Source organism: Polyergus mexicanus, unplaced genomic scaffold (genome assembly GCF_030449975.1).
Source record: "Polyergus mexicanus isolate NDT 795.1 unplaced genomic scaffold, iyPolMexi1.0 SCAF_19, whole genome shotgun sequence".
NCBI classification, from domain to species: domain Eukaryota; kingdom Metazoa; phylum Arthropoda; class Insecta; order Hymenoptera; family Formicidae; genus Polyergus; species Polyergus mexicanus.
Genome location: NW_027223339.1, coordinates 3,872,088 through 3,886,661, shown reverse-complemented (window position 1 = coordinate 3,886,661; position 14,574 = coordinate 3,872,088). Strand labels below are relative to the sequence as shown.

Here is a 14,574-nt window from a genome sequence, read left to right as displayed (position 1 = left end):
TATATAGTTTTCTGTGAAAAAATAAGAAACTTAGTAAAATAATTACATTAATGTCTTCCGTATAATATGAAAGATATTTTTGCAAAGTAAACATTTTCTTATTTCAAAGACATGGAATATATTTCAAAGCAAAGTTTATTAATATAATCAGTTTAGCTAGAACAACTAAAATAAAAACTTTGTTTTACGATATACATACCGAACTGTTTCTGCTCAAACATGTTTTCCTCGTTTGTATCCATTTGCAATTACCTCTGAAAAAAATATTATTTTAAAAAATTAATATGTTAAAGATATTAAAACAGAGTGAAATGAGGTTATAGTCTATTTGTTTTTCTAAAATATATCAATAAAACATTAATACATCTATCGCTCAATATACATTTGAAGGAGAATGAAAGTTAATTATTATGAGAGTAACAAAAAGTACATACATATACCTACTTTTCTATTTCTTTTTAAAATTCTGTGGTACGAGTGAAATTTTCGTGCTTTTCTACAGTCCTTTATTAATGAGCTAATCCAATCGCTCCATAGACACATTTACAAATCCGATTAGTCTAGGGAACTTTTTTCCTAGTCGGTTGATATAACTGCGATTAATCCGATTACTAAACGTAAACACACCATATTTCCGTTGCGGCCTTGGTCGAGTACGGGCGTGTTCACGTAACGCGTGTGTTCTTTGGACCTTATTTTTGAATTCTACTCTCCTCTTTTAAAGAGGAATTCCTTCTGTAGCGTTCTATCAGTAACTCGCATCTAAATAAAATTTCTGATACCAACTCACAACTTGATCTCTACAACATTAGCACTATTTATATCGACTTGGCTGTGTGGGCCTGTGTATCTCAGGCCCGGTGCTATTCACAAGAAAAAGAAGAAGAACATAAACACCCATAGCTTTGAATAAGGTTATATTTTATTTGCTACGTGTATGTATATACATACACGCTAATAGGAATGCATAGATTATTACTAATGTATATACAAATATGTTAGCGTCTGGACATTTACAAGTGTGTAGCAAAGCTTTTTTTATTTTTAAATGTTTTCTTAAATCTTACGGATATAAATGTCTCGAAAAAAATCGATGAGCGGCTGTTGACTTTATTTTTTCTGTATATTTTGCATCAAGGGGCGCGTTCCACTTAACGATCGCAACGCTCACGATATCATTTTATCCTTGTTCACCGAAAGTTAAACAAAGACAGATGGTACTTGCGAGCATTGCGGTCGTTAAATGGAACGCGCCCAAGATGCTATCTTGAAAAAATAAGGGATTGTATATGTATCAAATACATTCACATACATACGTAGGATACTTTGTTACTTGCTCTCGAATTTTATGTCAGTAATCTTTTCCTTCATAATATCACACGCAAAAATGTATCTATTATTTAAATAAGTAGCATGAATTGAAACAAATGCTTGACTGAAGTTGTGATATCCATGGAGTGGATATCACAATGGATCACAAGTTGTGATATCCATGGAGTGGATATTACAACTGGTGATCCATTGTGATATCTAGTATTTTGTTATTTTATAATAAACATTTCTCTATCAGTTTGCTCACAATTGTTCTGATTGCTTTCTCACAGTGTATTTTAGAGAATTTTTATAAATACATTTCTAGAAATGAAATTTTTTTTCAGCTTTATGAATCGGAAGAAACATCATAACGTCTAAATCGTTTCGGAAAGTGGGCAATGTGGTTTAGTAATAGTGATCGTTGGAATTTTTCCATGGATCGATTATTTTTCGAGCTTATGGACGAATGTAAATATCTGGCACCAGGAGCGCAATTGACCTATGCTATGAGAAATCGTTTAGAGAAATACAAAAGAGAAGAGCGAAAAATAATTGTATCTCATATGAAAGATGGCTGTGCTCCATTGTTCATTGCCTGCAAGAGGGGACATGTGGAGATTGTCGAATATCTTTTAAGAAAATGCGACGCCGACATCGAACAAAGAGGAAAGTATGAAGTACCTGATGATGGATCAGTTCACTGTGTCACGCCATTATGGTGCGCCGCGGTATCTGGGAATTTGGAAGTTATAAAATGCCTTATATCCCATGGAGCTGATGTGAATGCAGTCTCTGATTCTGGATCTACTCCTGTTAGATCTGCATGCTTCATGACACATATGGGTAACAAATTATATATCAATTATGCAAAATATAATTGATAGGGCAAGTAAACAAAGAGGTAATATGTCATATTTCTTTTAAGAAGCATTATGTATTTTTCTATATCATTATTTGAATTAAATATTTTTGTAAATAATCCGATTACATATCATATTAAAAAAGATAAAATAATATGTTATAGTAACAGCAGAAAGACATATAATGAAAAAAGGTAATATTAAATAAAAACAGTGCAGTAATATATATAATATTTGCAATCAAATTGTAAAAAATAACAAAGTAAACAAAGAGGTAATATGTCATATTTCTTTTAAGAAGCATTATGTATTTTTCTATATCATTATATTTGAATTAAATATTTTTGTAAATAATCCGATTACATATCATATTAAAAAAGATAAAATAATATGTTATAGTAACAGCAGAAAGACATATAATGAAAAAAGGTAATATTAAATAAAAACAGTGCAGTAATATATATAATATTTGCAATCAAATTGTAAAAAATAAGTGAATATTTCAGAATTGAATGAATGTATTTTTGTCAAATTGATATAAAAATATAATCATATGCAGATCTAGGTCAAATCTAAGCATGCAAAGATTTAATTTATTTTCATTTATTTTTTATAATGTTTAGTTGTAATGTTTAATAGATCTCGTTTTTGCATTTGGAATGAAATAATATATGACAGATAGAGAAAGATCACAAAAAACAATGTAAGAAATTTAAGCAAAATGTGAGACTTAATGTCTAATATTTATTTCATTCAACATTATAAAAATGTATAGATCACGCATCTAATTTTCAGCGAATCTAATCGTTTGTTGATCTTTGTTTTTACTATCACACACATAATGTATTCCAAATGATTTACACGGAAAGTGCCTTATTTATTTCGGTATCGCGGTACGATATTACATTAATCCTTAATTACTAACAATAAGACTCCTTTTCTTTTGCTTCCTTATAAAGGAAGTTTTATTTTCATGACAAAATTTTTTTTCCGGTTTTCTATACTAATGTGTTTAGAATGTTCCAAAACGTCGAAAAATCATATTTTTTTAAAATGTCTATATGTATGTATGTATGTATGTATGTATGTGTGTATGTATGTATGTATGTATGTATGTATGTATGTGTGTATGTATGTATGTATGTATGTGTGTATGTATGTATGTATGTATGTATATACGTATGTATGTATGTATGTATGTATGTATGTATGTATATACGTATGTATGTATGTATGTATGTTTGTATGGAATGTACATTGTACAACCTCTATAACTACTGCAACTTTAAAGATATCAGGTTAACTTTTTTTTTACATGAATAAGATATTATTAAAGAAAGGTTGGTATTGAATTTGGTGAGTATCAATGAAAGGGTTCATTTTTTATAAAATTTTGAATTCTTTGAGAAATGTTTGTACATACTGTAACTTTCGCAAATTTTGAGAGACCTTCCTCTATGAGGTAGCCAAAATTGAAAAACCTGCTTGCTTTAAAGAGCTTAAGCTTTGTGAGTGAAATAAAATGATAAAGCAATGTGCAAGTTTCCAATTTGCACAATTTTCATCTTTTTCTCTTTCTTTCTCTAAAATATTTATTTTAATCTTTACATTTAATTAGTGATTATTTTGTGTATAGATGGTTATCTGAATTAACAAGAATGATTTTGAATGTAAATCATATATTTATTTTTCAGACATTGTCTTGTATTTAGTGGAAAATGGCGCTGATATACTAAAAGCAAACTATAATGGCGGAACATGTTTGATAAATTCTATACAAAGTGTGGAGTTGTGCACTTTTCTTTTGGAACATGGCGCGGATGTGAATGCCACGGATATTCAGAACAAAACTGCCTTACATTATGCCATTCAGGAACACAGATTTCGAACTACCAAATTGCTCTTAGAACATAATGCGGACCCTCATATCAGATCTCGATATAACGATGATGCCCTCCAGACTGCCTGCCTTAAAGGAGCCATTCAGATATTCGAATACTTAGGTAAGAATGATTCAATGCAATATTGTAACAATTAGCGTTTCTTTCCTATGATAAAAGATACAGATTTATATTGATTAAAATTACGATGTATGGCATTCATGATTTAGTGGAAAACGTATCATATTCCACGGATAGATTGGCAGATGCAAACGAGCTAATAGGATCCACATTCTTCGATGATCATAGCGATACACATATGGCATTACAATATTGGAGGGCCGCGATGGTCCTCAGAATAGTCAACTCGAATGATGGAGTGCCTTTGCCAAAGAGACCTGTGTTACCAAAACGCGAGACTTACAGAAACACCGTGGAATTTTCAACCGTGGAAGAGTTAAACGCCATTTCGCTCGATTTAGATGCAATAAGAATACAAAGTTTATTGATATGTGAAAGGATATTAGGCCCACATCACAAAGATACTCTCTTTCGACTGATGTTTAGAGGTGCATCATATGCAGACTCTTTAAGGTATTCGTCCAATCTTTCTGAAACGTATTTAATTCCATGTAATCACATGCATGTAATATTTCTTCTTTTTAGATATCAACAATGTATAGATTTGTGGCATCGAGTGTTAGAAATTAGAATTGAAAAGGATTCGGTATGTAAAACATAAAAATGTCGGATGCGCAGTTATATGCGTATACAATTTTTCCATCTATATGTGAAAAATAAATTCTATCGGTCTTTTAGATTTTATATGCAGATACCTGTTTCACTGCACAAGCTCTTGTAAGGCTTATGGTGGATTTGAATGAAAAAACATTGGAAGTAATAGATCGTAATCGAGAAAGACAAGAACCGAGATTTTGCGATGTAGTAGCGATATTTAAATTACTCTCTAGCCAGCTGACGGAAGCTAGACAGTTATTGGAAGTATGTATGACTTGTGCATATTATATAATTTATAAGTAATAATATATGCTGTTGAGATAGATTGTTGTACACATATGTTAATTATATTAACATTATATTATAGAAACGTCCTGTGCATAAGAGACAGAGAGACAATTATGATCGTATTCTGAAGTGTGTGACACATCTTATTTATCTTTTAGTAGAAAAAGCAAAATCTGATGAGCAGAAAACTTTAATGCACCAGTTAGTCCATGGTTTAGTGAAACAAAATCCCAGATCTGTTTATATAGACGACACACTTCTTCATCTTTGTGTTTCTAGTTCAAATACAATTAACTCTAGTTATTTTACTTCTGCCGATGATATACATGTAAGTATGAACTTTTACTCATGTGTATCAAAAGAGTTAAAGCTTTACAGTAGATCATCTTTTTGTAAATCTTTTTATTTTCAATATTAATTATTTTCATAAATAAGTATAAAAGCAACTTCTCTATTATATTCAATATAAACTTAAAATTATCTAGTATGTTCAAAATAAAATTTGATAATTCTTAAAATTAAATGAAGAATAAAGTAAAATTCTATTTGCATCTTTAAAATTTAATACCTGAAGAGTTCTTCATTCTCAATTGTAATAGTAAAAACTATTACTTCGCGAATATGTTTTATTAGCCGAAAAGTCGGCTGCGTCATTAGACAGTAAATGAAATACATATGCAATATTTTGATGAATATTTCCAGACAATTTTTCCACGTTTGGATGTTGTTAAATTGCTCTTGGATTGTGGAGCATACATCGATGCTAGAAATACATTAAGGTCAACCCCTTTACATATAGCAAGCAATGCATATAACTTTCACAATGCTGTAAGTATACTTTTCTTTATATATTTTCTATAGTTTTACAAGTCAAATATTACAGCTCACATTAAGAATTTGTTTAAAACAGCTGATAAAATTGTTGTTGGATTATGGCGCACACTTAGATACACCAAATAGAGCAGGAGATACACCATTACGACTAATATCCTCTAATCCACAAAATAACGTGAATCTTCTTAATTATACTAGTCTTCAGTGTCAAGCCGCGCAGGCTGTTTGTAAATACGGAATCTGCAGTAAAGAATTGCCTATTACATTACGCCATTTCCTAGGACTTCACAGGGAATGATACTGATGATAATTTATAGTAAGAATGATTTTTTCAAATTATATTATACTTATTGAGAGATATTTTATTATAATTCCAAAATGTATGACAATATCAAAGGATTCATGTGTAATGATGAACACAATGATATATATACTAATTTATATAATTTATATTCTAATTATAAACATATTAGAGAGAGAGAGAGAGAGAGAGAGAGAGAGAGAGAGAGAGAGAAATATATATAATATAAAATAGTGAAATATACATACCAATGTCGAAACTTTAATTATAAAGAAAGTACTATTTTTAGAGTGCTAACTATACTGTTAACATCTTGCCATCAAAAAGCATACCAATAATGGTGTCATACAAATGTTTCTAAAGCATTAAAAGACTGAATGAGAAGAGAATGCTTCTATTCTAACTAAAACTAATTCTCCCAATTAAATATTTTGCAATATAAAACATTGTTTTTTAATACATTCGTATAGCGATTCGCGTAATTTAATTAAGTATTGGAAGTTCTTGTTACACAGCGTTTTGAAAAATCATAAATGCTTGAGAGAAATTTGTACTTAAATATTGTTACACAGGGTGCGTTCGGGGAGCACGGCTTTTAGCACTATGAGCGTACTCTGTTCTTGTTCAACTTTCAATAAATAACAAAGACAGAGCACGCTCATAGCGCTGAAACCGTGCTTCTCGAACACAGCCATACTGTGCTGTTTACAAAGTAAAAGAGATGGCACCTATATGACGTTTTATCATAGAAATATTTTTCTAGTTTTTCTAGTTTTTCCAGAATCGTCAGGCTTTTCTTTCTGAAAAAAATATCACAAATAATAAGTTTGCTGGAAAAAAGCACATCAACTACAATTTATTATATTCTAATTTAATCTAATTTATTAATTACGTCATCTATTTAAAAGATTAGATTTAAAATAATCGAAAATATTGACTATTATTGCATGTGATACTATTTTATAAATACACACTTGTCTAAAATGAAAAGATTTTATTAAATGGACTTTCAGTAGAATATCCAATGGTTCCATTTCCTTAATCGTTAGTATAGTAACTGTAATATAAAGTGCTTTTATATTTTATATTAATGCTAACGAATGTTTTTCATGATTCAGATGTTGATGAATCATCTGTTGATATTGCATCGGAAAGTTAAATATCATAAAAATAGCTATATTTTATAGCACTATAATACAGCATACCTGTATTAGAGTGCTACAGACTATTACTGGATATTTTATTCCAATGTATTATAATATACTACTGGATGAGAAAATTTTTCTCGTAGCCAGTTTTGCTTTATAATATGAAATTGTAAGTGGAAAAATTGTTAATGCAAAAATTATTATACTGCTTAATTTTTATGTCTAGTGTATGGATTCTGGTATGAATTTTGTTCTCTTGCAATGAACACAAATAACATATCTCATATGTGCCATTCAGATTTACTTGTTAACATCCGAATTCTAATTATTGAGACTTACTAGTCTTGCTCACAAATTTATTTCTTTTTTTCCTGAATATATTTTATTTTAAGCATGCTTTGTAGTTTAAAGAACCTTGCACTAATCATATGGAAAATCTGTCCCAGTCAAATCAATTGGTTTTTACATATGTTGTAGCTTATGACCTACTGAACAAAAGATGTAATGGGCACAAAGCTCAATAATGGACAGTTATCGAGTTATAAACAGTCAAACATGAAAAATTCGGACTGCCGAATAGTCAAATCTCGGAAGGTATTGATTTTTTTGAAAAATGTTTGAAACAAACATAGTAGGGTTTTACAAAATCTGTTAGTTGGTGACATTATTTGTGAATCTTTTGTTCAGTAGGTCATAAGCTACAACATATGTAAAACCCAATTGATTTGACCGGGACAGATTTTCCATATGATTAGTACGGGGTTCTTTGCTTGTCATTATTTACAATGCCAAGATTATTAATAGATATTTGAAATATGGTATAGCAACGCTTGCCGCGTCCTGTGTGCAGGAACCATTACATATTTTTAATCTTGTTGACCATGCTTTGCAGTCTTTATATTTGCCTGTAACAAAAACTTGAATACGAGATAGATATGTCATATAGCGGTAAACGAAAGAACTATAACTTGATATATAATAACATATCTTAATATTGATGTGATTCTGTCATTATTTTATGACAACAGACCATGCTGTGTTTTTGCTGTTATTTTTTGAAATGGGAGCGCATACTTAATTTTTGCAGCATTTCTGCCGTTACGCCAAGTTTGCAGATGAATTTGATTTCTAACGATATTCTGCCGATATAGCATGATGTGTCATGTTATGTTCAGTTTATTTAGCTTCTGTTGACATATTGTGCCAACATGTAATACTTTAAGGCTCCTGAGTAGTCACCGTGAAACTCCGAGTTGACGGTGGCGATATAGGAATAAAGATGCTGCGGTAGGAATAAGAACCCTGTTCAACGACTTATCATATAAGTCAGTGCTGGGATTTACTTGCACATTTTGGCCCGATTTCGTGACTCACGCCTATTGTCCCCCACTCATCGCTCGTGCGTTAGCAACGAGTCGCCAGATACGCGTAATTAAGGAACGCGACGCTTTGTCTCAGGAGCGTCCGTATATAAGAATGCCCAAATATAATAATAAGACAATACTTTTAATTCTAAGAATTTTCGCGCTGTATTTAGAAAAGTATTGTCTTATTATTATATTTGGGCATTCTTACATTAAACGGTCCTGAGACGAAGCGTCGCTGTCCTTAGTTACGCATATCTGGCGACTCGTTGCTAACGCACGAGTGGTGAGTGGGGGGCAATAGGCGTGAGCCACGGAATCGGGCCGAAATGTGCAAGTAAATCCCAGCAGCACTGATATAAGTGAACTGGGATTTATATGTAACTTTTGGTTGGATTTTTTAGCTCACGCATCACTTAGTCTCAAGAACGTGCGTATCACAAATGTGATAGCACAATACTTTGATAACTATAAAACATAAATATTTTGAATTGTTATAAAACGTATATATACGTAATTAATAATAGAATAATAATTATTTTTGTTATTAATACAAAATAAAATATTGAATAGAAAATTTTAATGAGAACCTCTACTACTAAAGTATTGTGTTATTATATTTATGATGTGCACGTTCCTGCGACTAGCAGGAGAGGACGCAACTTTAGGATCACCGAATTGAAAAAGGCTTTTATAGTGTAGTACTCTATTAGAAGAACACTTGAGCAAAGGGATAGAGCGCAATGCTCAGCCATTTCCAAGAAAATGATTTAAACAATATGACTTTCCATATATCTGGCTCCGTTATATCAATTAGCGAAAAGGCGGTGTAGCTCGGGCATTAAGCGCGTGACTATCACACATCCAACCCGGGTTCAATTCTTGTCCCTGCCACTCTTTTTCTCATTCTTTTTTCATACAATCTAACAACGAATATTTATTCGTGTAAAATAAAGTTAATTAAATTAAATTTTTTTTAATTTTCTTTTAATTTATTCACGAAACTGGGCATAATTTTTGTTAAACTTACAACCTTATTATTTTATGCATTCTACTCGATATAAAATGAAGCAAATAAAACGCCACTATTTGAACATAGTTATAATTTAATACAAAATTACAAACAAATGTGTCAAAACTTATTCATCCTTATTATCATTAACATCAACATTCTCTACAGATCGGTTACAATTATTCGGATGATATACTTGTCGTAATTACTTGTTGTAATTTTGTATTAAATTATAATTATGTTCAAATAGTGGCGTTTTATTTATATCGGATAGAATGTATAAAATAATAAGATTGTAAGTTTAACAAAAATTATGCCCAGTTTCGTGAATCAATTAAAAGAAAATTGCCTTCCGAAAGTGCAAATTAAAAAAAAAATTAATTTAATTAACTTTATTTTACATGAATAAATATTCGTTGTTAGATTGTATAAAAAAGAATGAGGAAAAAAGTGCCAGGGACAAGAATTAAACCCGGGTCTGATGCGTAGTAGTCACCCACTTTAATGCCTGAGCTACGTCGCCTTCTCGATAATCGATCTAACGGAGCTGTATATAAGAAAATATATTATTTAAATATTAAATCAAATGTTTTTGGACATGGCTGAGCATTGCGCCCTTCCTTTGCTCAAGTATTTTTCTAATAGAGTACTACACTCTATAATAGATATATAAAAGATATATACTATATATATGTTACATGTTAGCTACAAGTTACCAGCGTGTTACCCATATGTCAGAATTTTTATACAGCGCCTCACGTTGCAAATCGATGAACTATGAGGCGTGAAAAGTGACGTTTTGGCAGCCCAAATTATTTTTGCGTGCCATTTCGTAATTATTCATTTTATGCTAATGCTGTGATGTGTAACGTATTTGTGAAACTTATAAAATTGTCCGAAAACTAAGCTTAGCAAGTTAAGTATTATGTAAAAAGAACATTTTCCACTTCTTTCGACAGCTGTCAAACTACATGTTTTCCCGTATGACTAGGCTTACTTTGACACTCATTTTACAGTTATTTATTAATTATCAAAGGAAAAGCTTAGTTTTCGGAGTATACTAAAGCGATTTGCAGTCTTGTTTCTTTAAAATATCTTTTTATTTAAAAATGGCACGCAAGAATTCTCAGCGTGTCATTTCTCGCTTTTGACGTCATCATTCCAATATAGCCGCGGCAACTACTCAGGAGCCTTAAATCTACTGTTTCTATGCCAAGAACTTCTGCTTAAATTTTGTAGCATAAAATAATGCAAAGATTGCTTGTTTTCTGCTGCATTTCTGCCGACACTAATTGAAACGGCAAATCATGCGCGGCTGCTGCCGAAGTTCTACCGATATAATATGTAATGCATAATTTGCAATACGTGATCTGGCAAACTTGGCTATCTGCGTATATCTGTAAAATATTACTACTTGAAGATACTGCTTGAAAATAATTAATATTTTACGTACTTCTATTTTTGATTGTACCTGGATGATCAGCGACGACGCTGGATACTTCTTCTTCTTCTTCTTCTATTTAATGGCAAAGAACAGATTTATTCCCCGTTCATGCTGCCAGATTGAGCCATCACGATATAGGTTTCAAAGCAAGAAAGTCAGCGCATGCATGCAAGAGCGAAACTCAAAACAATCAATTTACACAGAAATGTCGTTTGCACGTAAAAAGGAAGAGACTAACGAGATGACCTTATAGGAAGAATGTTTTAGGAACGCGAATGTCGTAGGAAGGGGGAAACCCCAAGCATTGTTCCAGGAAATAGAGGAGCGAGCCGCGATGAGCAGAGAGACTAGGCAAACCCAAAGAACATGATTGATTTCTTGCTGTGGGGCACCACAGTCGCAGGCCGGAGAGTCTACGATGTTGCACCTGTATAGGCTGAAATTCAGATTGTAATGGTCAGAGCGAATTCGGGCAACAGTTGCCACCTCATAACGGTCGAGGTCAAATTTAGAGAACCACGGATCAGGTGAAATGGACGGATACCAGGTTGAAGTATTGAGAACTCCTCTGTCCCGCCAAAACAAGCAGGTAATCTCCTGTAGTTTTGATATATATTGTTGCGTCCCTGCGGGTCGTCTGTGACCGTTATTCCTGAATCTGCTGTACTCCCGGAGAACGTTGCTAAGGGTTGTTGTTAAACAACGGGATTCATCTGGAGAGAGATCGGCCATCTTAGAGTCTCGCGACGGATGCCATTCCGAGCGGACGTATTCGAGATTACGATAACCGTTATTGTTCTGTGTTCCTTGTATAATAGTGTTCTGTGTTATTATATTAAAGTTCCTTTCGTTCTTTCAAAGGAGTGTTAATTATTTACTTGCGGTACGCGAGTGTCGGTTGTGTCACGCGGATTCGAGTTATATCGATTTCGATCCGCGGACGCAACATTTTGGGGGCTCGTCCGGGATACAACGGAGTGGACGATTTTCTGGAGAATTGTGTGTTTTTTCGTCTATAAAAATGGAGATGGAACAGGAAAATTCGCAGACGGCAGGAGTTACGACGAGAAAGAGGAGTCGTCTGACTTCAACGGCGGCTACAACATCGGGACCATCATTGGAAACAGTTACGCTTCAGTCAGCGATGCATGAGATCCGTGAGCTACGCGAGGAGCGATTGCAGCAGCGAGCCGATTTTGAGACGCAATTGCGCCAACACGATGAGCAGCGAGCTATATTTGAGGCACAACTGCGCCAACGCGACGAAGCGTTACGTGGAATGGAGCAGAGGATTCGTCTGCTGGATGATAACAACCAGCTAAGTCGCTCTATTAACAGAAATTTTATGCCTAATGTTACGCCTAATTTTGAGAGAGACGCGCGTAATTCAATTCATATTAATACGGAATTAGGTTTTAAATTAAAGCCGGATATTTTTGACGGGACTGTTCCGCTAAGGGAGTTCTTCTCACAATTCGAGTTAATCGCGCGAGCAAATAGGTGGAGTGACGCTGCGAAAAGCGTCGCTCTCGTATCATGTCTTAGAGGAAAGGCGCGTGCGGTATTGGAGTGTGTCGTTAATATTGAAAATCTCGATTAAAGGCAGATTTAAATCACATCCGAAACCCGATTTATGGTTTATGTTACTTGATATTTGTTAATTTTCTTTCTGTTTTTTTTTTCTTAAAGAATTGAAGAAGATGTTTTATAGAATCTTCTTTCGAAATTTGTTCTTCAAAGACCATCATTGAAGACTGTCTCTCCCCGGTTTTTGACCGTGGTTTTCCCGTGGGACGAAGGGCGAATGCCGAGACAGGGACTTGAGGTGTCCTCTTAGAAGGACGGTGGGTCCACAGGTGTTACCCCCTTCTTGTCCGAAGATTCGCTCCCTTATGTTGAGATGCGGAGATGCGGCAGCATTGGATATTTCCGGAAATCAGGCGAAGAACAGGGGACAGCTACTGCAATTTCAAGATTTATCGAAGTCGATTGGGTTCTGGATTTTGACGGTGCTCGGTAACCTGCAGCAGCAGCTCAGGGTAGGGCAGGAAACCGTTTTTGTACCCTGGAATCGACATTGGATATTCTTGTCAAGCGAGTTCGATGGCAGTATCCTGTATATTCTTGTAGCAGCAGCTCAGGGTAGAGCAGGAAGTCATTAAGGCACCCTGGAGTCAACGCCTTGGAAGAAGAGGACAACGATCAACCCATTTAATTTAGAAGAGCCCTTCTACCATTGATTGTCGGGACGACAATCTTGAAGAGGGGGAGTAGTGTTGCGTCCCTGCGGTTCGTCAGTGACCGTTATTCCTGAATCTGCTGTACCCGTCTCCGGGAGAACGTTGCTAAGGGTTGTGGTTAAACAACGGGATTCATCTGGAGAGAGATCGGCCATCTTAGAGTCTCGCGACAGATGCCATTCCGGGCGGACGTATTCGAGATTACGATAACCGTTATTGTTCTGTGTTCCTTGTATAATAGTGTTCTGTGTTATTATATTAAAGTTCCTTTCGTTCTTTCAAAGGAGTGTTAATTATTTACTTGTAGTACGCGAGTGTCGGTTGTGTCACGCGGATTCGAGTTATATCGATTTCGATCCGCGGACGCAACAATATCTTTCCCGAGCCAGTGCGTAAAAGTCCGTGTGAGAAGGAAGATATTCCGATGGCTCACCCTCCCTCACAGCTCTCTTGGCAAGAAGGTCTGCTGTCTTGTTTCCCATGATCCCCACGTGAGTAGGGATCCATACTAAGATGATGTCAATTCCTTGGAGGGAGGCCGACCTCAGCTTGTTTTTAAGAACGAGGATTAAATAATTGAAATCTCTATAAATTCTACTAGAAGAAATGATGTCGATTACACTGCGGGAATCCAAAAAAAATAGTAACTCTCTCGACATGATTTTCAAGGACGCATTCCACCGCATAGATGATGGCAATACATTCTCCTGAGAAGATAGGAATTATTATCAATTCTAAACATATTTTGAGTCTGAAGGGTCGGTGAAAAAAACCCAATTCCGATGTAATCGCTAGATTTTTTCTTGGAGGCGTCCGTGAAAATGAGATGTCTGCCTTCAGTCAAATGAGATAGGCACGACTGATACGCTCCATCACCGATTAAAGGGTGATTTCAGAAGAAGGGGAAAAGGATAAGGTCTCGTAGGAAGAAAAGAGGTATGAAGGGATTTTAGAGAAAGAAGCGATTTTGTATTTATTTTTTTATCATGTAAAAGGCTCGATATAGGAGAAATCTGTTGAATAGGTTATATCTATCACTAGTCTAGTTTCCACCGAAGCATTAATTCGCACCTAGTGCGACGTAGAACCAAATTTAAGTCGATGAAAATATGACTGACTGCATTCATTTCAGTCCCATTTTGATCTACAAG

At 34.3% G+C, this 14,574-nt stretch overlaps 1 protein-coding gene across 5 annotated transcripts; it reads left to right on the top strand.

Moving 5' to 3' along the window:
• Positions 1–564: 564 nt before the first annotated feature.
• Positions 565–14,574, top strand: LOC138941431 (protein fem-1 homolog A-like). 5 transcript variants are annotated; one of them, XM_070311074.1, is made up of 11 exons: positions 565–914; positions 1,659–2,157; positions 2,339–2,368; positions 3,869–4,177; positions 4,285–4,648; positions 4,721–4,781; positions 4,874–5,056; positions 5,160–5,408; positions 5,783–5,908; positions 5,991–6,230; positions 11,223–14,574. In XM_070311074.1, exons 2-10 carry the CDS (start codon positions 1,713–1,715, stop codon positions 6,210–6,212), a joined length of 1,989 nt encoding a protein of 662 aa, XP_070167175.1. In that variant the 5' UTR covers positions 565–914; positions 1,659–1,712; the 3' UTR covers positions 6,213–6,230; positions 11,223–14,574. The 5 variants fall into 5 exon arrangements, with proteins under 5 accessions (XP_070167175.1, XP_070167174.1, XP_070167176.1 ...); XM_070311073.1 differs by lacking the exon at positions 11,223–14,574 and having other exon boundaries at positions 5,991–7,199; XM_070311075.1 differs by lacking the exon at positions 11,223–14,574 and having other exon boundaries at positions 565–935; positions 5,991–7,199.